The sequence below is a fragment of the Stegastes partitus genome, unplaced genomic scaffold (assembly GCF_000690725.1).
Source record: "Stegastes partitus isolate 25-593 unplaced genomic scaffold, Stegastes_partitus-1.0.2 Scaffold323, whole genome shotgun sequence".
NCBI classification, from domain to species: Eukaryota; Metazoa; Chordata; class Actinopteri; family Pomacentridae; genus Stegastes; species Stegastes partitus.
Window position 1 is genome coordinate 472,892 of NW_007578054.1, and position 24,755 is coordinate 497,646.

Genomic DNA, 24,755 nt, shown 5'->3' on the forward strand with positions numbered 1-24,755 from the left:
CTCAGGCTGTCTTGCTACTTGCTTTGGTGGAACAATTCATACAGTAAACTGAATAGGCTGTCCTGTTCACTGAGAACAAAATGTGATGTAGTCGGTTTGTCTTTTATTTTTCACTGTCATGGCTCTGTTGCTTTTATGTATTTAGTGATGGGGATAGTGATGGAAAGAAAAACAGTTTATGTAGCTTCCAAACCACTTAAATCACAACATATTAACTTTATTAGAATGTATTGTGATTGTTTTATTATTTTATACAAATATGTAGTTCATTAAACCCAGGCATTCTCATTTTGAAACATACTGTAAGGCCCAAATACTATATGTGTATATGTTTTCCCTAAAGGCAAACACTGTCCTCTGTGCACTTGCTGCTGGTGCGCCACCTGGTGGTTTGTTGTGTTCAGCAACTTACAGTCTTTGATAACTTACTGTAGAGGACAATGGCTCTGTTTTCCACATTACTTGCTGTGTTATGCTGCCTTTGTGAAATGCACCACACAGCAGTGGCAGCCTATAATGTCTTTTTTTGGCTCAGTTACTGCTCTCAGAATCCAAGGACACACAGGGAGAAACACTTCTGAATAGGCTCTAACTCTAATGTGTTCATTAGTTTTAAGTATAGTTGTGTAGAGCTCCCCCTGTAGAAGTCTTATATTGTACATGAATGGCTGTTTTACTGTTATGCACTGTTTAGTGTAAGCTCTATAAAGGCACAGACACTGGCACATTTTTCTTAAACATTCCTTGTTAGTGCATTGGTAACAAACAAGAGTAAAACCTGGTCAGTCAGAGACAATAACTACAACGTGACAGGAATTAACCCAGAAGTGTTGTTCGAGTTTATTATTTATTCACTTCTACACGACTATCAGTCTGGATAAACACTTCATTTTTCCCTGTGGGGAAATTTGGTTCGCAGTATAGTCACATGCCATTTCATCACAACAAACAAATTAGCATTAAACATACTCAATCACATACCCTGATCACGCACCTTGTACCAGATTTGAATGGCCTGGACACTGATGCTTGTTTAAGGATAACTGCTTGAGGAACAAGTGATTATTCAGATCTGTTTTAGGCAAGTCAAGGGGTGAAGTATCATCGACCAGATGGCAACAGTTCAAACGAAGAGGCAAGGAGGGTGATCCTTGTCCCTCCCAATGATGTTTGCCTTGTTTGAATTGCCTGTTTAATGGACTGTTTCTCTGTGTGTTTCATCTTTCTCCACTGCAGGATGAGCCCTTCAGGTCAGTAGATCTGCACTGATTGGAGACATGTTCTAAGGAAACACTTGAGCCACCATGAAAGGGTTAGGAGCCAACCGCAGTCGTCACCTGTCTGACTCGTGTGAACCAGCGGGATGTCAACAGAAGCCTCTGTGCCCTTTGACCTCTGACCCTCACAGCTCTTTTCTGTTGAGCCCTACCATAAACCATTATGGCACTCTGGACCCTCATCTCCACCAGTGCCCTCCCACCAGCCCCCCCGCCATGACCCCTGACTGCCTGCTGCCTTTCAGCCAGATGTCCAACAGCAGCACCTTCCCTCGCCTGCATTTCACCTCCCAGGCTGACCAGATCGACTGCTCCCAGGGCTGCGTGGCTGGTGGTGGTGGAGTTGGGCAGGGCAGCAGGGCAGGTACACTGTCCACCTCCTTGTCTATGGGTATGGGTTTGGGTCTTGGCCTGACTGGTGCTCCTATGATCACCAGTGGATCAGCCACCATCTCCTCTGCAGCGGCAGCCAAGATGAATCGGTTGCCCTCTAACCTTTTGGATCAGCTGGAGAGGCACCTGCCTCTACACCGTGATGGCTTCAGTACGCTGCAGTTCCACAGAGGACGTATGTCAAAGCAACGCAGTGAGAGTCCAGGACGCATACGCCACCTGATGCACTCTGTGCAGAAGCTGTTCGCCAAATCGCAGTCTCTTGAAAACTCTGCAATCAAAGGCAGCTTAAACGGACGCTCTGCTGGCGGAATAACTGGATCCACAGGAAGTGGCGAGGATGGTGGTAGACCAACCCGCAGGAGTAAGAGTAAAGATAGGGCTAAGACTGAGGGGCCAAAGCAGAGACCTAGGCCTAATACACTAGGCCTCTGGAGCTCAGATGATGCCCTGGACACTGACACTACCAAAGCTGGCACTATTGCTGTAGGTTACCGCAACCCACTGAGCATGATGACTCTCGGCAGAGCGGTGTCAGACAGCCAGGCCCCTCCCAGACATATTCCACAGGGCTACAACACAATTTCTGCACATACTCTCAAGACCTCGAAAAGCAGCAGTGACCTCAAGTTCCTGGCTTGCCAAGCGACACAGGTAGGATCCAAGGAGGAGGAGGGAAGAACTAGGGGAAGCAAGGATGATACACTAGTGAAGAGGGGGTCCTGGTCCACTCTCACCCTCAGCCAGGCCAGGCAAGTGTTGCAGAAGGGCTCTGCTACGGTCAACAGGACCCTGCTTAAATCAAAGTCATGCCACCAAGACCTGACACAACAGTTCCTTCAGGTAGGAGGGCCAGTGAGTATTCATCTTCATCATCATTCCTTGTAAGTTTGCATGGATTTCATTATAATTTCTCTAAGGATGGGTGGTTTTATTGGTCAGTTTTAAGCACTGGGAATCACTTCCTTTGGCTGATAATTTGATGAGAATGACCCTCGTTCTGTTGATCATATGTGCTTTATCTTCATTGTTCATACTCAGTCACATTTATAGATTTTTCTCACAAATCATAACATTCGTTGTTGTCATATTTTCTTTTTATGTACCATTGCTGCACAAGCACACAATCATAATGTGAAGATTAATGAAATTCGCAAACCAAATCTGAAACAGATTGTGAAAAACACTCAGTGTCTATAAAGGATATATTTAAAGTATCTACTTTACACTGTGTCAATGTGTGCATTTTCACAAACCAGGTCCCTCTGGGGGAGTGGGCAGGAACTTTGGGACGCGGACGGGCCAAAGGAAGTGAGATCCCTTGCCGAAGGATGCGCAGTGGCAGCTATGTGAAAGCTATGGGAGACCTAGAAGACAGCGAGGATTCAGAGGGAAGCCCCAAACCTTCCCCCAAATCCGCAGCTCGGCGCCAGAGTTACCTGAAGGCCACACAGCACTCCTTGAGTGAGCAGCAGCCACCACCACCTCCACGCAAGTAAGTCCCATAGCATAGAGATTCTAAACCGTAGTACTGGAATTATGACCTTGATTATCATACTCATCGTTTCACCATAGTTGACTTTGTGCTCTTTTACTTTACATTCATGAAAAACAGGCACTGAAGGAGTATTTGTTAAAATTGTGGGAAGAGACTTATGTCCCCAGAGGTAGTCAGCAGATGGCAGCATCCTGTCACAAATAATAAGATGCAGCTTAAAGAGGGGGGCAAGAATTTACACACAGTATCATATTTATCTACTGCTAAAGCAATAGGAGGTGAAATTGTTTGCCATGTCTTTTACCCCTACATCGACACGGACAGGCCTCGTTGCTACGCTCTCATGCGGGAGGATTATCTGTGGTCTCCTCTGCAGAGTGCATGCTCTATGCAGCATCTGAGGTCAGTGTCATCCACAGGCAGGCAGTGTGGCCCTCGTCACTCCCTCACTTGTCCCACCATTACTACCCACCACCTTTTTTGTCTAACCCTCCCAGCAGTTTTCCTCTCTGCCCACGGTTCCATCTCTCACCTTGCAGGTACCCTGCGTGGCGTGTCAGTACTCTTCTCTCACCTGCTTCCTCAAGCCCTGATTTCATAACATGCAAATTTTTTCTCGGAAATCACTCCAGCACACGCTGCTGCTTAGTGCACACACATTTTCACTAACACCCAAGTGCCACATTGGCAGGCCAGAACAGAGGAAATGATTTTTTAGGATCAATTAATAAGGAATATTTATAAAATTCTATTTGGCAGTTTTGCTCATGAGTCATTATTTCCTCTGTGCTGCTATTTTAAAGCACATATCACTCTCCACACATCTCAGTAGTATTTAATTTTAAAATACCCAGGGGAACTTTTCAGAAATGTGATTTGAAGTTTTTCCTGGATATCATCAATTAAACACAGCCCTCATTTATTCCGGTCTCTGACTTCTGAGAGGCTGATTATTACATTCACCTCCACAGCACCCTGCCGTCACTGAAAGAGCTGTCCACTAATCGGAGCCTTGATAACTTAGACTGCCTGGTGAGCCCCTTGGAGGCCCCTCCACGCCACAGGAACAATGATTTCAGCCAGTGCTCTGGTACGCTGGGCAGAGCCTCGACCGCTCAGGTATGTTTTTGATCAAACATCAAATGTGCTGCTGTTTCTGTAGCTCGTTATTACTTGTTCACAAAGATCATTTTTTATTTTAGGTATCTGCTTTAGATCAGTAAACACTGATGGGGAAGTATTTTGTGACTCTGTTGAACTGTATTGCATTACAGTGTCGGTGGTGGAGGTGCTTCTGTTATTAAGCATATCCTCCTTGCTCTAAATGGGGTGGGGGGAAAAAAAAGAACCGCTTGTCAGAATAATGCAAAGTAGTTCAACGGCATTATGAAGCTGCAACAGTTACAACAAAAACCTTATAATTATCTTGTACGATGATGCAATATAAACTCTCTACTGAGCGTACATTTTAGAAACAAGTAATTGCGTAATTTTGACTCAAATCCAATTACCCCTACAAAAGAAGAGTACATGTAATTAAGGATAAAATCACAAGAGAGGCAGCAGAAAATACATCGGCGCAACTCTAAAGTTTTGAAGCTACTGTGAGAGAATATTTTAATGAATGTCTGTGAGACTGCAGAGATGGTACATGAATAAACCAGTCGGGAATAAGCAGGAGGAATAGAAAAGAAGCTTGAGAGCATTTGCAGAATGTTAAAGTGGAACATTTGCCTGAGAGGGAACTTGTTGTACATCTTCATCAGCACGATTGGACTGGGATGCAGAATCACATACTGTCAACAGCTGAGGCAAAAATACCTTTCACGAAGAAGCAACGGTGTCACTATTTTCAACAGGAAAGGTTTAATATTAATCAAATAATGATTTAGAGACGCATTTTCCTTTAGGAAGAAGGTAAAGTCAATCAAACTAAAGGATTTCTTGATACTTACGTATACAGCATTTGGAGTAAGGGATCGTTTTTCATGTTTATGTACCACCCACAACACGACACTTTCGTATTTGCTACTAAAATGCCAAACATAAAAATAACTACCACTGCTCGTTTCTACTTCCTTTCATGTCGCTTGATCAAACATTTCAGATGATGCCGAATGTCACTGCTTATTCCCATCACACAGCAACAACACAAACCCATGCAACATTGAAAGAAAAAGCTATTTTGAGTGATTCGTACAATGCTACATTACTTTTTTATACTCTCTTTGCACCATGTATAATATAATCACCCTTGCATTGGCTTTAATATGAGTTGAAGTTTTACAACATGTAACTCTGATGCCATCACAGCATTTAATTATGAAATGTAGAGGCAGAAAATACATTTACTCCTGTAGAGTGCTACATTATACTTTCATGCCATGTGTTTCATATTTTTTTTCTTTCCAACTCCATCAATCACATCAGGACCCAGCTCTAGTTTGGTAGCCACCGGACTAGACTATCTAAATGTATAAAAAGCAGTTACAACAAATCTGAAAAGTAAAATGTTTCTTATACTTTAGCTTTATAAACACTCACAGACACAATTCACTGCAACCTAATTTTCAGCACATGACATCTATTTGTAACTGAATATTTTTAGATTCCTGTTCTGTTCCATACTACTTCTTCCACAACTGAGTGCAGATCTTTTAAATGCATGTTCATCAGTCTGCCCTCTTGCCCTCAGCGTGTGAGTCTGCACACGTTCTTTCAGGTATGCGGGCAGGGCTGTGGGCACTCGGTGCAGTACTGCGAGGGGGAATCACAGGCGGTGGAGGCTCTGGATCTGCCTGCGCCCACGTGCTTCCGGTCGCGCAGCCACAGCTACCTGCGGGCCATCCAGGCGGGCTGCTCCCAGGATGAAGATACAGCTTCTGTGGACTCGGAGTCACCACCACCCACCACTGCAGGCTACAGCTACAGCTCCAACACCAGTGAGTACCAGTGAGAGGAGGTTCATCTTAGTGACTGTGAAAAGTATTAGCTGAGAGGGAGGAAATGCTTGACATTAAATACCATCCACACGTCTATTCACTCTGCTTCATAATATAAAAATGTAGGTTTTCTGTGAAATTAAAAATGTAAGAAATGACTGCTGAAATCCATCAGATATAGAATTTAAAACATAAACTACTGTCTTTTAAAGTACACCTACTAATAATTCAACAGTGCCTATTTAGTTTATAGAAAACACAAATACACACAGGCCTGCTAATCTTGATAATACTGTATACTTTCTTCACTATTGGTACAATTATTATTCTCAAGTATGAAAGAAGCTTTGGAATACAAAAATGTGTGAGATGGAGAAAACAGTTTTGCACAATGGTGGTAGTCTTTTAAAAAAAAAAAAACATTTAACTCTGAATGAGAATTTTTGATGACAAGTTACTCCATTTGCTTGAACAGTGAAATTTCACAACGAAATATTTAGGCAGCAACTGAATATTGTGAGCAGCTCTCTTCTGAATGAGTAAAATGAATACAAGAGAAGTAACATTTTCCACATGATCATAGCTACTCTGCTTGTCTCCATTCAGCTGACAACAGTTTTTTTCAGTGTTTCGTTTATGCAGGGTAGAAAAAACCCATATAATCATCCGTCCTTGTCAGAAATGTTTTGAATGTGTGTAATAATGTTGCCACCATCTCAATGCTAGAGATGCTTTTTAAAGTCTGTGTTTTAGGCACACAAATATTTCAACTTAAATGAACAAAACGAATCACATTGCTGTTACTTTGGCTTTAAACAAATGCTATGACTTGATGACTGACTGGAATATTTTCCCCACAATCTAGTTAAAGTAATTTTGGAAATATGTTGCAATGTTGAAGTTAAGCACCAATAATTTGATCATCTCTGAAAATAATCTATTGTGCTTGCAGTCAATGTATGAAGCAAAGTAAACTCAAGTTCTTTTTTTTCTCCAAAGGACATGTTTCTGATCTGTTCATAAAATCAGGCTGCATCACTTATATATTGTAAATTAAAAGCAGTGGGAAGTTATTTGTTTTCTAGTAGTTTACAGTATATATATATGATGTTGAATTATAAACTCACACTTGCAAGTATTTTAAAGATGACCATAATTATCCTGCCACCCAACGATGTGTACACGTTTTTTTCCTGGGGTATAATAAATTGCCATTCACATGTCTCATCAGCATATGCATAAATGCATTAAAATTTTATATATGTAAAGTTTAATGTCACACTGAGCAAAAGTATTATTGCAGCATGCTAATGGTCTTCTTTCCTGACTTAAAGAAAAGGTTAAAAATCTCATTTCTATTGGTTGAATGACAATGATCAGATAGCGTGACCAAACACTCCTTTTACCAGTGACTATGAAAGGCCACATTAAAATGGAGCTTTATTTAAATGACACAATGCCACAGATGACAAGAGACAGACGACAGCTGGCTGTTGGCTGGATGCTGTCATGTCAGTTACGACTGTAGTCAGACAGTTCAATGCCCACAATTTTGTCGTCTAAGAAGTTGTTTCAGACAGTACGGTGCGACAATCTGCCACATAATGATCTCGATGGACGTGTCTTGACAACCTGATCCCTGAAGCCTTCAGGAAGAGGGAGACGACATTCTACAAGGCAATATCAGCACCCTCCTTAACTGTGTGTGCGGCAGATGTGTGACTTGTTCTTGATGATTTCTAGTCTATGACCCCCACATCTGCCCATTATCATTTTCAGTATAGTGCATACTTGGTGTCATGGCGTCTGTTCTCTTGGAGAGATGCCGAGGTGTGGTTTTACATGTCACATAGAGCTGCAATGAATAGTTGTTTAGTCACCGGACAGGATATGAATCAATGACTGTTTTGATAATATGACTTGATAATCCTTTAAGTAATACGCAAAAAGGTCAAATGTAAGAACTTGCAACTGATTTCTAGGTCTTCCATTTAGTATTTGGGGCTCTGGACTGTTGATCAGATGAACAACATATAACAAGATGCCAGTTTAGGATTTGGGAAATGGTGAGGGGCATTACTCAGTGTTTTCTGATGTTTAATAGACCAAATAATTAGTCAAATAATGGGGAAGAAAACTGCAGAGTAATCAATAATTAAAATATCTATTTAACTATATGAGCTGCAGTAGTAATTTCATGCTATCACCTGCTCCCACATAAAATCAGTGTCAGACTCAATTAATTTTAGTATTAGAAAGCACATTTGAAACAACAGGAGCTTAACCAAAGGACTCTACAACTAAAACAGCAGGGCAATAAAACTCCACAATGAAGTGAAACACTGTGATGAAAATAGAAATCTGAATAAAAGCAATGAGATAATAACAATAAAAGATACAACACAATACTAGATGAAATCAAGGTGTCAAGCTCTACTTGGAATCGAATGACAGCAAAAGACATCTCAAGCAGTGAAGTCAACGCTGCTGAAATCTGAGCAGTTCTCACATGAGATAAATTGTTCCAACGATTAGAATGCAAAGGCTCAAGTAATAAAAAAAAACTCAACAATAAAAATGAAGAACCACATTACACCAGCAAAGAACCGTCCCCTAAACAAAGAGGTTCTCCAGTTGGTTGTGCTGATTAAAAGAGAGCCTTCTGAAGATTTTTGTATGTGAGTGTGTTTTAAGAAAAGAAGAAGAAGAAGAAGAAAGATATAATATAATAAAATATTGCATGCTGCATTTATATTTTTGTTCAGTATAAATTCCAATTTGCATTTCCCATGAGTATACTTCGATGTTATATAGGAAAAGTCTATATTTATATGTTACCTCCTAGAAGGCTTAGCAGGTTCCTATTTAGGATTATAATATTTGATAACATGATTGTAGCAGGAGTATAATCCTATATTTAGTTTATATAGCATATATTCAATTTACAAAGCATACACATTTTTTTGATATTGTATTCCTAGGAGGGTTTGTTGTTGTTTTTGTTATTATTACTATATTGGGAGGGCGTCTGTGTTATAATAAGATGTTTTATGGGGAAGTGGTTCATTCCAGATACTGCTCCATTGTTGGGGTAACAATAGATCACCGTCGGCTGGATATGTGCTTGTTTTTTTACGTCTAGACCTCAGTCTGTTCCCGCGGCGTCACAGACCAAATGAAACGCACCTACCGTGAAGACGCTCGCGATCAACGTTATGCCGAGATTTGAACCAATCACCTCCGTGTTCGATTAGCTCCCGGTCCAGAACTGTCCAATCGGTTGCAGAAATCAGTTACGGAGAAAACGTGGACTCCAATCCTCGTCGTCAAGGGCGTGTACTACAAATCTTTTCTTCACAGCTTCGTTGTGTATCTTACGGCAGGACACCGTAGCCCGTCTGCATCTTGTCTGCGTTTCCTGAATGAACAGAAAATAAGGATTTTCCCCCAGTCTTCCACGACACAGTAAGCTTTCTGTCGCCTTTTTCCCCCAGCTGGGCGTTTATGTTCAGTTGTTGTCGGTTCGCTAGCAACAGCGAGCTAACGGTAGCTAGTGGTGTGGTAGGTTAACTAGCTAGCTAACGTGGATGAAGAAAGGGGATGAAACCCTAATAGGAGCTGTTTGAGAGCAGCAGGCGAGGCTGGTTGGCAGTTATGTGGCTGCTGCCGTCAGGGTGGTGGTGGTAATGAGGCAAAAAAAAGAGCCACCTCTTTTGTCGAGTCGCTCATATCAACAGCACAGTGCCTCAGGCTAACGTTATTCATCGTTAAATGCCCTGTGTGGTAGCACGCCGCGATGAGCATTCACTGGTTAGCAGCAGAAGCTAACAGTAGCCGAGGCGTCAACAGCCGGTTATGGACACCTTGGTGCCGGGCTAGTTTGCTAACCCACCCGTCTGCTATAACACATTGCTAACACTGGCTAATTTGGCTAATGCAGTATGTGTGGAAAACAGCGATCGTACTTCCCCAAATAAGTTTATTTAGATGTCGTTAAATTGTAATTTACAGGCACCGACTGTCCGTTAAATTGGTCAGGATACCAGCATGTCTGTGCTTCAATTTGTGCTGATTGGTGTTTTTGGATTAACGTTAGCTGTTAGATGAAGTAAAGTAACAGTACTGTCTTACCTCACACTCAACATGTGACAGCGAGAGGCACGAAGGAAGCTGTGAATCACATTTTACTCATCGGTCCACCTAAGACCACAGTCTAAACTGACACTTATTACTACAGCAGGTGTTTTTTTATGTTCTTACATAAATCTCTCCTGTTTCAGATGTCATGTGGTGTGAGTGGATGTAGTTAGTGTCTGTCTGCACAGCAACTCTCTGAGTTTTACCTCAGCTGTCAAAACTGCAGTGGCTATTTTTGGTTTCATGTACCATTTTTATTCAGTAGCTACCTACCATCTTTTAAGACCTGAGGACACGATCAATAATTTATCAGCTTCCTGTACTGTGTAGTGCTCTGCAGTTCAGACACTTCACTGGGCTTTTATACAGACCACCTGACATAGGAAGGATGTGCACACTAAAGGACTGCAACATCAGAGCCAAACGCCCACTGTAACATTCCCTACATCCCTTTTCTAAGTTCATGTACACTATTTTGTACACTTGCTAAATTGGTAAAACAACTGCACAGGCTACTGAGTGTCATCAAATCCACTGGCTTTTAGGCTTCATTGTGGTGACAAGGCGTGTTCATTATATCCAGAACTTCATTACACAAGACATGGTGTGTACGTATTACCATGGATAGACTGTGAGTCATCCTCTACAGTACACACTCTTCCTCTCACACTCATTGATGAGGTAATCTCTTGACTGAATGGGCGAAGCAACTGTAGATTCACAGTAAGGTCAGCAGCAGATAGGCTTCGTAATGATGAATGCGGGGCTGTTAGTTAACATGGATAGACAGTAAAGTGAAGGCCAATCCATTTCCTGCACTAATGGCACGTACTTATCTGAGAGCTGCTTTCACATTGAAGTAGAAACATTTATTTTAGACCCAAAATGGTTGTGCCAGCTACTAAAAAAGACATTTCCTTTACCATCATATTATGAGTTGATTACACACTGACAGACACAACTTGTCCATTACACTAAGACACATTTAGTTGGAAACTTGCTTTTGAAAATCCGTTTCGAAGCTTAAACAAACGGTCAATGAATTGTTGAGGGGATCACAGAAAAGCAAATGGCAACTCATTCATTAAATCTATATTCTGTAAGTTTTGAGACATATGATAAAAAATCTTTTGTTTAACTTTCTCAGTCATAAGGATTTGCTGTCTTTCCTTTTCTGTGTCTTTAGTGGTACTAAACTTAATGAATGGACTTTTGAAATTGAGGATTCAACTGTTATTGTGGAGGTTGTGAAATTTTCTATGTCACCATTTTCTTTCATTTTATGGATCACTTGATCAAGTGTAAAAACTATTTGCTGGGATTTTTCATGTCTGAGACACATTGCATACCTCACAGATATCATATTCATACTGGTACTGACAATCGTGGATGTGTGTATTTTCAGCCTGAAGAAACTCAAGCTGTTTCACGTATTTAATTTGGATTCCAAAGGATTTCACTTTACTTATCTCTAGCTGGGTGTTATTCAAAAGTCAGTATGCAGATTGAAAAAAAGTACTGTATTCTGCCTTGAAAAATATCCCATCATCAAAGATTTGAACTTGGAGACAGTTGCCATGTGTCTTTAGCTGATTAGACTCTAACCCAGACTGTTGCTGGAGTCCATCAGGTCAGACAGTGAACCAAAGGAGGGCCTAAAGATTGTAGATAACCACATAACAATACACAAACCAAGTGTCCAGCAGTGTAAAGATTAGACAAAATTATTGGTATTTTCTCTTAATTTGAATTGTTGTTCTCAAAACAAGTCTTTTTTCCTTTCTGAATACAAACTGTGGCAACTGAGAACTATTCACTCCAGCGTTATTGAAGTCAGGGCTTGTTTGTTTTCATTGCATATTTTTCGGTGTTGTCACTCTCCCAGTCAGTGTGTTGTGTAAGCAGTTTACGTTTGTATGTCAGCATTGTCTGCTAAATGACTGACTGACAGCCAACCTGTCTGTCTGTCTGTCTCATCAGATAGCGCTCTTTGTTATGAAGTCTGTCTGCCCTGCCCAGTGATTTGCTGTCTCTTTACTCATACCTATGAGCAACCAGCTCTTATTTGACAATCTGTTGGGGAAACGGCATGTTTTCCATACCTGAATCTTGAAACTGTGCCAGCAGAATTGTTTTTATAGAACTTTTAATAGAGCAATTATAAGCAGCAACACTGAAGTGAAAGGCAGTTGGCATCACAAGGCATTTTAATTTGTACACGGACTCAAATATGCACAAAAACCTTCCAGTTTATTCAAGCCTGATGGACAGTAAGGTGACCTATCGTTAACTGGCTTCACCACGGACTTACAGCCATCTGTAATAATGTCTAATATCTTTTGGATGTAATATTTTCTATGCAAATATATTTGTCATTTATGCACTTTTCCCACACATAATGCTAATATATAGTATTTTGAAAGTGAGTTCTTAGTGCTAACATGAGATAGACTCTTAGGCTAAGATGATAAAGCCAACTTTCACTGTTAATTGAGCACTGGTTAGCTTGCTGAGCACATTAAATAGACAGCATTTTTGCTGAATGATGCCCTCTGTGTTTAATGTGGTTCTCAGAAGTCATGCTCAGCCATGTGTCCTGGTCTAATCTTTCAGTTTGTGACTCCCACAGTCTGTCAGCTTGCTGTACTATCTTACAGTAAGACTGGTTAATCTTGGACAGAGCTTCCGCTACCGCCTCTTTTCATGATACTTGGCTCATGTCCAGAGTTTCACAAAGGTTCATCCACAATAGGCTACAATACTGGCTTGGTGTGTACTTTTCTTTTATTTAAATTGAACTTGATGCTTTAATGGAAACAATTGTGGAACCACACTGTGTTCCCTTAAAGTTCACTTTGCAGTCTAATTAACACACTCAGCTGTAAGTTAAAGTCACTCCAGAATGAGCTCAGCAGTAATCAAGACCTAAATCAGTGTCCCATTGTCACCCAGTTCTGCTCGTTGTACTTTTAAAAAAAGAAATACAAAGCAAAACGAAAAACAAAAGCGCTAATACTAACAGTACACGGCACTGAAAACAGTCGGCCATGTACACTGAAGTTTTAGTATGGCGTGGAAGACCCATTAGTGGTCATCTGATAGCCCTCAGACAGACCTGCTGATGGAACCAGAGCATATTATGGACCAGAGACTGCATACCTTTCATAAGTGAAGCAATTTAGTTATTATTTGATCATTATAGTGGTGTTGACAACACTGGAAATGATCCTAATTGTTTTCAGAGTAAGAGACAGCCTTCGGGGCCCCTCAAATAAGTGATTTATAGACAGCTGTTGTCCACATTACTTGTCAACTTGGCAATTGGGTTCTCAGTCACATTCCTCTGTTAGCATAGCAGGCATGTTTCCCCTAATACTTGGCCTAGAAATAAAAAATGAAAAAAGTAAGAAAAAAATATACAATAAACGTAAGTCCTATTGTTTCTTTAGTACAAGGTCCTTTACACATTTGAAATAAATCTCTTTTAACTACAACTCCTCGTTGATAAAAACAACATATAGCTGTAATCGCAATGCAGGAATGGATGATGTAGCTGAATAACATCACAAAAATATTCATTATTTTAGTCACTTATCAATAGTTATTGCTAATTTTTAATGAAGTCTGGAAGAAAAAAAGACTTGATTTGCCCATTTATCAGTGTACACAGGTATTGATGTTAATGCCAGTGCAACAATGAAAAAGAAACCCACACAAAAAGAAATAAAGATAATGTCATAGTCTCACCTATATTTACATTGAATTAAGAAAGCAAGTAACAATTGGAAAGAGTCAACTGTGCAAATGAAAATGTTAAAACGATGTAAGATTGTGCATAGAGATAAACCTAGAGAGAACTCAAGAGGGTTCAAACCCTCAGCTCCCCTCTGTTTTGTGGAGCTTTATAGTGAGTTTGATGTTGATATTTAGCTGTCCAACCTGTCATTTTAATTGTTTTGATTCACTATTGCGACTGTCATAGCCCTGTTTTTGGCCTAAGCAAAGCTACTGTACGCAACCTGTCCAGTGCCATACAGCAGACAAAGTAAAGCAACTATCTGATAAAGAAAGTGGAGCGTTTAGAAGGTAAAGAGCCTGATAAAGAGTCCACAAATACAGCCAAAAGATAATATTAGACTTGCGAAATGGCCTGAAACACCCTCTCAAAGGAGTACTCATGCTGCCAGTATCTGCCGGCTGTGTATATCAGCAATTGTTTGCTGACACGTTTGCCATATCAACCTAATTGGTTGTGATATGTTAATATTGCACTCTCAACTGCTTTGTGCTAAGAAGTGGCTAAAAATGGTTTCAGGAAAGTCACAGTAGTTACCAATTCTGCTGTATTTTAAACCACACCTGATTAGTGTTGCTTGCAGCAAACACTCCAATAGGATAGAAATTCTGTGTAAGGTATGCTAACGCCCTTTTTTTTTTTTTTTTTTTTCTTTTTGTACGTGATTAATTGAGCATGTACTCGATAACATTTCCTGTTTGTCCATGCATTCTCCGGTTCGGGCCTGATTGTGGTAAAGAGATGTGATGATTGAAAGTGGGAAGTCCTTTAGAGCTTGAAGAAGTAAAAGTAAAGGGCTCAGCAGGCCATCAGCTGGCTTTGACCCAGAAGTCCAGGGTCTGGAAAGCTCATCCATCTCCTAATCACCTTGTGGCACTATGCCCATAGTCAGAGGGAGAATGGAGCCAGGCATGACATCACATATTGCAAAAGGTCAGCAAAAGAGGTTGTGCTGTCTGCTAAGGGTGTGAATAATCTGCAATCACCCACTCCACTATGACTAAATGTTCCTAAAGAGTATCAACCTATCTGTTGGTGTTGCTCATAAATTGCACTTTTGTAGAATTGAGGGAAAATTGCGCGTGTGGTTAACTTGTGACGGATATTTGGCTTGTGATCAACTTTATATCGTTGTGTGTGTTAAAGAGACACAGCGCAGCCTTGTAGCCGCAATAAATGCAACTGAGGCATGTGTTGAGGTTCTGGATTTAGTGGGACACATAAATCAACCGTGGGAATGTCATGCATCTGTGCTATGAGTATCGCAAGAAGTGTCTCTTTCTTTGGGAATAAATGTTCCCTTTTGTTCCCGAGAGGACATGATTTCTGAGGGGAGATTGTCACTGCAAGCCAGGGCTGCAAGATCGGCACATGAACTGCATGGAGTGGATTCCACAGCCATGTTTGTGTATGTTGGTGGGATTTAATGAGGGCTTTACTGGTGTTGTGAGTCACTGGCTGATGATGGAAGTGCAGTGCCCTCAGAATTACAGGGTGTTGCTGTTTAGATTGAAACCACTACCGGAGAGAATAAACACTACATTTTCATTATTGATCCAAAGTGGCGAGAGTTGAATTGCTTGGTCACATAATTTTAAAGAAATGATTTCATTCATCATGTGTGTGTTTCAGTAACTGCAGTAATTGGGCAGAAATATTTGCTACTGTGTGTTTTGTAACTGTTTCAGTCAGGTTAACAAGCAGTTTAAATAGCGTCTATCCCCTAAATTCTCGAAGAAAGTCTGTGGTTTTTCCTGGTTTCTCATGTTGTTGTACTGTAGTTCACTCTGTATCATCCACCACAACCCTGCAGTCAGGCTGATTACAGAGAAAGAGGCACCAGTCCCATTCCTTCTCCCTGAGTCAGATTGTCTTTGCTCAGTGGTAATCCACTTTTAGGCCTCATTTGAGTTTCTGTTGAAAGAATTTATGAATCCACGGTTCATATGTCTGTGAGCATCAGATTATGAAACGTTGCTATAAAGGACCATATATGGTGTGAGCATTGCTAGCTCTGACCTGATTTAAACTAGATAATATAATTAGAAATGGAGTGTATGATAATAATTGTTAGTACTTAATTTGATTTGTTAACTGAAAAGATAAATCAGATCAGTGTTTCATATTTTCTATTCTTTTGATCATCTACATGTAGATGTTGATGCCTCAGTTAGCTTATTTTTTGCATTGGAATTAAAACAGTTGATGGGTTGTAGTCTGTCAGCATTATTCATAGGTAGTCATATATGACTGTTGTATTTTCTGTCAGTCACAAAATTGAGAGCATTGTTGGTAAATACATTGTACACATTACATTATAGAAAGTCACGCATTATGGAGTACTGCACACAAAAAAAACAACAACTTGTATACGTGTAATTTCAAACGTTTTACATCCCGTACAAATGCAGTCCTGCAGACACTTTACACCTGAAGGAACTTCCCCAGCAAACTGACTTAACCTGCATTTCTACTGGTTCTACAGGCAATAAATTATATTCCTGTTACAGCTAGCATAAAAGTAGCTGGTTTTGGAACTATCAAGGTTGGTTTGCAAAGCTAAAGGTTCCTGATTGATCAAATTAAATTGAACTAATTAAGAGGTTTCCATGTTGCAGTTGAGAGAACAAAGCGAGCAAAGGAGAGAAATAAAGCATTGTCTGCTAATTCTTTTGTCCCTGTTATGTTCTGAAGCAGATATGAATAACCATCGGACACCCAGCAGATCACCAATCAAGTTTACACCCTCATTTTCCTGCTGCGTATCATTCACTCGTACCATCTATTGCAATGTGTCATGCAGCACTAAATGCAAAAAATAACAGGATAACTGTGTGTTTGACTGACTAATCTTCACAGTTTCTCAGATCCAGTGAAAGCAGAAAAGTGCAAAAGGGACAGTTTGCCCCCGGTTTAGTTCCTGTGGATCCGTAGTTTCTCGAGCTTGGTAGGCTGGAGAGCTGTTAGCATGAGAGGTGGAGTTATCCTGTCTGACAGTCCCCAGAGCAACAGGCCAGTGAAGGTGTGGCATGTAAAGGAAGATCCCCAGAGACAGGCTGACGTCAATGGAACACAACCACCAGGAGAAATGCATTACAGGAAGCATAGAGGTGGCTTTCACCTCTACCTAATAGAGGCAGCAATAAGGGCAAAGTGCAAGTTTGTTTTTCCAGATAGGCTATGTTAATGGTTTTATGTTATGGCATTTGTTCGGCACCAGCTGAATTAAGTCGAGCAGCAGTTTTGTTTTACCCTGGCTTTGTTTTTTGTTTTTTTTTAAGTGACAAAGATCCAGCTTTTCATTCCTGTTTCTTTGCTTTTTTTGTGTGTATGTTTGCAGTCGGCAGCAGGAAGGCTCCCCCTCCGGTCCCACCTCGCACCACCTCCAAACCCCTCATCTCAGTGACGTTGCAGAGCAGCACCGAGTCAGCTCAAGACACATACCTTGACCAGCAGGACCGCGGCAGTGAGGCCAACAGCCAGTCGGGACGCAGCAACTCCTCCGACAGTCTCTGTAGCATACGCACGGGCAGCCTGGCTAAGGGGACCCAGCCTCCACCAGCCCCTGTCCCTGCTACAACCCCTGCACCTGCTGCAGCCTCTGTACCTCCCGTTCCAGCCCCTCGTGACCTCCCTCCCACCACCTCCGTCGCTACTACCACCACTTCAACATCTACTCAGTCCCAAAATGACACCCTGAACATTAGTATCACCCTAGAGCAGGCCCCGACTGCACCCAAGAGGAAACTGTCCTCTATTGGAATTCAGGTAAGTTGAGTCTGAGGGATATAATCCCGCAAGGAGAAAGTGAAACCAGTTTTAGAGTTGCGTTGGACTGATATTCTCTTGCACCTAGGTGGATTGTGTTCAGCCAATCCCAAGAGAGGAACCACTACCCCTGACTACACCTCTAAAGTTTCAGTCCATTGGAGTTCAAGTTGAGAACGGCAGGCCGTAAGTACACACTCAGGTTGCAGTCTTCTTTCTTGTTGCAAAGACTAAATTTATTTGATGTGGTTAGGATTTTAAAATAGAGAACATTAACATGCTAATATCGCTATTAATGGCGTCATTGTAGTAAAATGTATTGCTACTCAATAGCTTACTGCTTTTCAAATGGCATTTTTAAAACACTGTTTGACTTCTCTGTGCCTCAATTTAATACATCATATGTCAAATATGTAGCTATTTCTGTATATTTTTAGAATATTTGGCTACATATTTTGTACAAAAAAAACATTTCTGTAGAGAAAAAAGTGTGCAACTGTAAGAATCAGACAGAAAAAGGCTTTATTTAATTTGTGAGAGATGACGATACCATCTTGGGGATTAAAGGCCAAGAACTTTGTGTGAGAGCGACTGTAGTGGTTACACAAGTGGGCTTCTTTAAGTAGGCTAGTTTCCAGACCACCACAACAAGCCTTGGTGGGGAAAGGGAAAGAGTGGTGTATAACCCACACTGATGTACCCCAGAGAAAGGCCTCCAACCCCAACTGCTCCAGTGTGAATTACTCAGGGGTTGTGAGGTCGGATTGTGGTTGCACTGGGCAACTTCCAGGTGTAAATTTGTGTGGCTGTTTTTGTGTCAACAGGGTGTTTGTTTATGAAAACGAGAGCTGTTAGCTGTACTTTGCTGGTGAAATTACAATCAAAAAATATATTAATGTACGTTCACCTCATGAAAATATATACTGTGTTGATATTCAGGAAAATAATATTATGTTATTCTTTTTTTTTCTTTTGACCCTACTGCTGGGCCTTGCGTGTCTGAATGTACTGTAGCGCTTCTCCTGCTTTTTCCTTCATGGCTGCACACTCTCACAGTGTCATTTTTTTTCATCCCTGTTGCTGGTGCGTCTGCAGCCTGTGCAGCAGTGAGTGGCTAAGGTCATTCAGCAGTCAGCGTGGAAGCAGCACAGCAGCACAGCGCTCTGATTGATGTCCTTTTACTCTTGTTTTGACTGTAGTGAGCTGAACGTAGTGGGAAACTGGCCATTTATACTTTTGCAGAGCAGTGTAATTTCCGTTAATCACATTTGTTTGACAGCCCGCTTCTTTTTCTCCTGCTCATTATCTCTGAGGCAACTTAATCGTTAAGCTTTTACGCCGTGTACCTCATTTGTTGCCAATTTCCCTTATGCCTCATCCTCGATACCATGTCGTGTCACTCCTCATGTTCCTATGTCGTAAATGATAATGTACAATCAGCTGCCACAACGTCCTATCAGTTAAACTCACTGACCTCAAACTGTAACTGCAGAACATGTTAGCCCTGCAACTCATAACTGCCTTATTTTATAAAGTCTGACAGAAGCTGATGTTCATACATGTCTCTGCAGTCTCAGCCGTGACAGCAGCATGGCCTCCAGACAAAACACAGAGACTGAGCCTCAGGAGCCCCAAGATGCCGCACCCACAGAAAACAACACGGCCAACTGCACCAACAGTCAGACAGTGAACTCCACTGCGTCAAACGGACAGGACAAAGCCATGGAACAGAAGCCCCTTAAACACACCTCAGCCCCATCCAGGATATCCACCTCACCCCCTGAGAGTCTGGATCCGGCTTTAGACCCCTCCTCGCTGCCACCACCAGATCCCAGCCTCGAGTCCGGAAACTGCAGCACCCAGGGAGATGCTGTTCAGCCCAGCACGCCAGCATGCCTCAGAGACGGTAACTGGTTTCTGAAGCTGCTGCAGGCAGAAACAGGCCGCATGGAGGGCTGGTGTCAACAGATGGAGCAGGAGACCAAAGACAACAAGCTCTCAGAGGAGGGTAAGTGATAGGATTGCATGAAGTGTTGGTTTTTTGTTTGTTTTTTTTGCCTGCCTTTTGGATAGATCACTAATCTCATTGCACTTGTTGTGGATTTCACAGGAAAAATGCAAATGAAGATCATACCTCCTCCAGACTTTGTTTATATTTCTGTCACTTTCACTAACACTCACTAATACAGATCAGTGCTGTCTGTCTTGCACAGATCATTCAGTGGTAAAGCACATCACAGATAGGACACATTTTGCAAAGACATTTATACCTTTTTAACATTTGGATAAACTGTGTCTCCCGGTGTAAGATGACCAGGTTTGCGTCTTGGATGCATTTACATTCGATATTTGATTTTTATGTTTTTAAATCTGGTAAATATTCACTATGGTCAAGATGCATTAAGTTACTGAACCTTAAAAAAGAGGCACATTAGTAATAGAGTACAGAAAATGTCTTGTCAAGTCATTGCAATGAAGGATTAAATTGTTGTCTGTTAGTGGAGTTCACAGACGGGGGACTGGGTCAGATCTCGTCCCTGTTGGCTGCGGACAATGAGACAAAGCATGACACAATCATTACTGCCACTGACTCACAGTGCTGCAGCTCATTAGAGGGGGAGTAAGCTTTATTTTAGCCGTAATAGAGCCACCGCAGAGTCATTTAACTTTTTCATCTCCCAGAATACCACTCAGGCTTTTAGGCAGATCAATCTCTGCAGTGTCTTAAATATGAATGAGCAAGAAGCAGACTAGCAGTAGAGGCTCCTTCAGACTATCTTTCCCTCCACTCTCTGTGAACCTGAATTATGAATTTCCATTTACATGCAAATATTAAGCAGAAAATAGCTGAATGTAGAGTAATTTGTTGTCCTCTCTAAGACTGGATTGATAAATTTCTTTTAAGGAAATCATTTACTGTCACAGAATGCTAAATGTTAATACAAATATTTTAATCACTAGACAACAGGGATGCATTCTATGTAGCTGTCTAACCCTTCTTATACTGCGTCTCAAGTGCGGACAGACTCTTGCCTTTGCTCTGGAACTAAAAGTAGCAGCTTTGAAGTCCTTTTTGTTGTCTTATGTATCTTTATATTTTAGCTGATAATGTTTCTTTTTTTTTTTCTCTCTGATCATTTTTGCCAGCATGTTGATGATTTGGCATATTTTTATCTGCTTTTGCAGTGTTGGGGACAATCCGCAGTGCAGTAGGCAGTGCTCAGCTCCTCATGTCGCAGAAGTTTGAGCAGTTCAGAGGGCTCTGTAATGAGAACTTGGTGAGTGACTTCATTACATCCTGTTGAATCTCTTTCATGTTTCTGGTACCAGCATCATTTGTCCTGCGCGAAGTGACATGCAGAGGTCCGTTCATTAATTTACATTGGAAGAGGAAATTATCTTTTCAAGCAGAATCATGTAATTCACATCTGCTGTGATGGATGTTCCCTTGGTCTAATGACTCAGTTTTCCTGCTGTTCTTCCTGTCAGAATATTATATTGTTATTGTTGAGATGCAACCTTCTCAGAAAGTTGATTGGTGTCAGTTGTTTGGGTTTTTTTTTTCTCTTCATCCATTTGCTTTAAGGGAGGCTGCCCAGGAAATATGTGTGAGGAGGGATATGAATAAAAGCCATTCATCTGTGTCATTTTCCTTTTACTAGAACGTAAATGCCAACCCACGACCAACAGCACAGGACCTTGCAGGGTTCTGGGATCTGCTGCAGCTCTCAATAGAAGACATCAGCATGAAGTTTGATGAGCTGTACCAGCTGAAAGCCAACAACTGGCAGCTTCCTGAGAAGTCAGAGAAGAAGGTGATGTTTGTTTTTAAATATACCAAAAAAATGTTTAAACCTGAAATACAGTGGTAGCATATAATAAATCATTCAACTAAAAGTTAATGAGCAGAAGACTCATTGGTGTGAGTTCTTTTCTATATTGTATCACTGTAAATTAAATACCTTTGTGTTTTGGACAGTTGACCTAAAAAAGATTAAAATTTTTAAATTAAGCACTGACACTGTATACCAAGTGATGAATCCGTTGATTGATAGTGAAACTGTTAGTTTGTGCTCTAACTTTAAGCCTAAAGGTGTTTATCTTAACATTAATTTGATAAATACTTAATGGCTTACAATGGCACTGTATCAACAGTGTCTTCAGCTAGTGCCACTCTGTACCTTACTCCTCTCCCGTCTTAACACTCACATTTCCTCAGGATGACAACAAGCAGCTTCCATCATCTGTGCCAAAGAAGCCGTCGAAGCCCCGGCTGTCGGCAGGGAAGGACAGGAGTGTGGACTCGGCTGTGGACAAGCAGCGGCAAGAAGCTAGAAAGCGTTTGATGGCAGCAAAGCGCGCAGCATCAGTACGACAGAACTCCGCCACAGAAAGCGCTGACAGCATCGAAATCTACGTCCCCGAGGCCCAGACCCGCCTCTGAGGGCAAACCAGCACCGATCATCGCGGAAAAATCCTGACTCACTCCAGACATTCATAGACACAAAACACACAGATCTGAGATGAACACACAACAACGGATGCACAGAGGTCGATCCCTCATAGCAGCACAGCTGATGACAGGAGACGCGTTGGGGATCACAGAGCAGCAAAAATAATCCAGATAAATAAAGATCATCAACGTGCTGCCGTGGGACAGATGTAACCTTTGACAGATGTTTAATACTATTGTTATTATTGTTATTATTGACATTATAATAATTATTATCTCCTAAAGTATTTCAAGACTGTCTTAATTGTGCAAGTATCATGGATAAGGACATCCTGTACCTTGTGAGCTGAAGAATCTTGGTATCCCAGAAGTTTACTCTCTTAAAAACTCCCTTCACTGCTGAGTCTACCGGCAAGTTGTGGCTGCCTGGTTTACGAGCTGAGCTACCATCCACACACACTCAGGACACACATGCAGGTGTACTCACTGTCCACAGAGTCTTCCTGTTCTCTCTTTGTATTAGGCTGCCACTCGTCGGGTGTGGTGTGTACGCTGTAATGTGTAAGAATTATAAGATGGCGTTCATGTACTCAGAGGTTTAAAATGCAGAGAACCAGAGGAAGGCAGTAGCATATATATTATAAATATCACACTATTACAATGTTCATTTTGTAAATGTTGTATACCAGATTATTTGTTAGAAAGAGGTCAGTGTTCAGTACCAAGGTAGTTTTTTATAGATCGAGTACATTTACTGTCATGATATATTAGCACTTGATGCAATCGTTCACTCCATCTCTCTCTCTCTCTCTCTCTCTCTCTCTTTCGTCCTCTCCTTTTTCACAAACGCACACTGCACAGTCTGTGTCTGTGAAAACCCATTGTTAAAAGTCTTACGTTGGTTTGTTTCTGGCAAGAGATGTAAGGATTGACTGCCCAGCCAGTGAGATACAGTGGAATGTATGAAAAGTATGCATTTACAGCTCATGTCGACTTGATCACTGCACTTTCCATTCACCTCAGATCAAGTTTGCCCACCTTTTTTGTTTTCCGAATCATTCTGATCTTTCACTGCATCCTCGTGTGATGTAGGGGACCAAGACATTCACCACTCGATATGGCATTCCCATTCAACCAGACTGTGTGTGATAGGGTGGGGGTTTTACTCGCTACTGGAAAGGACATGGAATAGCATAGCAATAATAGAATCATGTTAGAGCGCTCAATGCAGTAGGTACCCAGTCTTAAATTATTTAATCAGCATTTCTAGTAAGGCTTTCATAGCATGAAGGATGAATGTTTATTTCTTGAAATGACAGAAATCTCAGGTTGAACACAAACTCAACAATAAAAAAACCACTATGGATGGAATATTTATTATATAACCTCAAATGAATTGGCCAAATGCTCAGAGCCTTTTCCAAATATTCCATATCACTCCAGAACTACTCTGTGTTCTATTATGGAAAAATTTGTTTTGGTGCAGTAACGCACAAGCTTAATTTGCTAAAATCAGCCGTCTCCCTTGCTTCCCTTTCGAGCAGCTTGAACTCCCACCCGTGTTTTTTTTTTGAGAATGAAGAACTGTGGTACTTTTTTTCATTAGTTTTAAATTTTAATGTCATTTGACACATTTTGTGACTTTCAGCCGAAATGACATCATTCTAAACATGTCTTGACTTCTGTAATTATAATAATTAATGGTGCTGCGAGGGATGTCGTATTGTGCCAAGATGGCAGTGATCAACATTTCAGTCTCATTTGATAAAGCTTTTATTTAAAGTGATTATTTTATTTAATCTGATCCTGAATTCCTGTGTGCGCATTCTCAACAAAGTTTGTTTGGGTTTGCATCATCCCACTCCAGATACGCTATGCCTCGTCCGTCTGTAAACTCATGACACTTTGACTATGGGACTGGACTATTTTCCATGTTTCAGTTTTCTCCAGTGAAAACACAAGTGACATGGGTGCCTGAGTCGAATGAGGCATAGCTGATGTTCATGCACAAGTACAGGTTGACTTCGTAGTTGGTTTGTTTGTTTGTTTTTTTTTTAGTAAGAGCTGGCTCTCCCCCTACTGGTCAGTTCTTGCGTGACACTCCAGACATTTTGTTCTGCTCCATTTTGAATCTCAAACAAGAATCGAAGTTGAACTGGGAATGCTGACACAACACTGCGTTGTCGATTTTCTTATTCTCTTATTTGTATTACATCAACAATGGACATGTGCATTTCATTGTCCAAAGAAATCATTAAACATCCCTTTGCTACATGTCCGGGTCATCATTCTTGCTGTCTTTTTTTATTGCACTCATTCATGACACAGCGGTAATATTAGCTGCTCAGTTAATATTACGCATAAATAACTCATAAGCATTAGAGTAGACCTTTTATTGTTACTGTGTAATCTCTAAAAGCATGGCCTTCTTACATATAAAATATACAAAGATCCTTGCCAGTGAATTTTCAGTATTCCTTTAAATGATCTG

The 24,755-nt window shown here is 41.1% G+C and overlaps 2 protein-coding genes across 4 annotated transcripts in view; both read left to right on the forward strand.

The window, feature by feature from the left end:
- The first annotated feature begins 1,304 nt into the window (after positions 1-1,304).
- Positions 1,305-24,538, forward strand: dlgap4a (discs, large (Drosophila) homolog-associated protein 4a). Of its 3 annotated transcripts, none has more exons than XM_008283688.1 (11): positions 1,305-2,513; positions 2,930-3,165; positions 3,493-3,570; positions 4,140-4,287; positions 5,891-6,120; positions 17,391-17,811; positions 17,900-17,997; positions 19,383-19,819; positions 20,998-21,089; positions 21,474-21,626; positions 22,031-24,538. In XM_008283688.1, exons 1-11 carry the CDS (start codon positions 1,305-1,307, stop codon positions 22,253-22,255), a joined length of 3,327 nt encoding a protein of 1,108 aa, XP_008281910.1. In that variant the 3' UTR covers positions 22,256-24,538. The 3 variants fall into 3 exon arrangements, with proteins under 3 accessions (XP_008281910.1, XP_008281911.1, XP_008281912.1); XM_008283689.1 differs by having other exon boundaries at positions 5,891-6,110; positions 17,384-17,811; XM_008283690.1 differs by lacking the exon at positions 3,493-3,570 and having other exon boundaries at positions 1,305-2,525; positions 5,864-6,120.
- Positions 13,101-24,755, forward strand: part of LOC103358644 (6-phosphofructo-2-kinase/fructose-2,6-bisphosphatase 2-like) — a 33,439-nt gene continuing 21,784 nt past the window's right edge. Inside the window, exon 1 of the mRNA XM_008283687.1 lies at positions 13,101-13,107. The gene's annotated coding sequence lies outside the window, so the exon portion shown is untranslated. The remainder of the gene's footprint in view (positions 13,108-24,755) is intronic.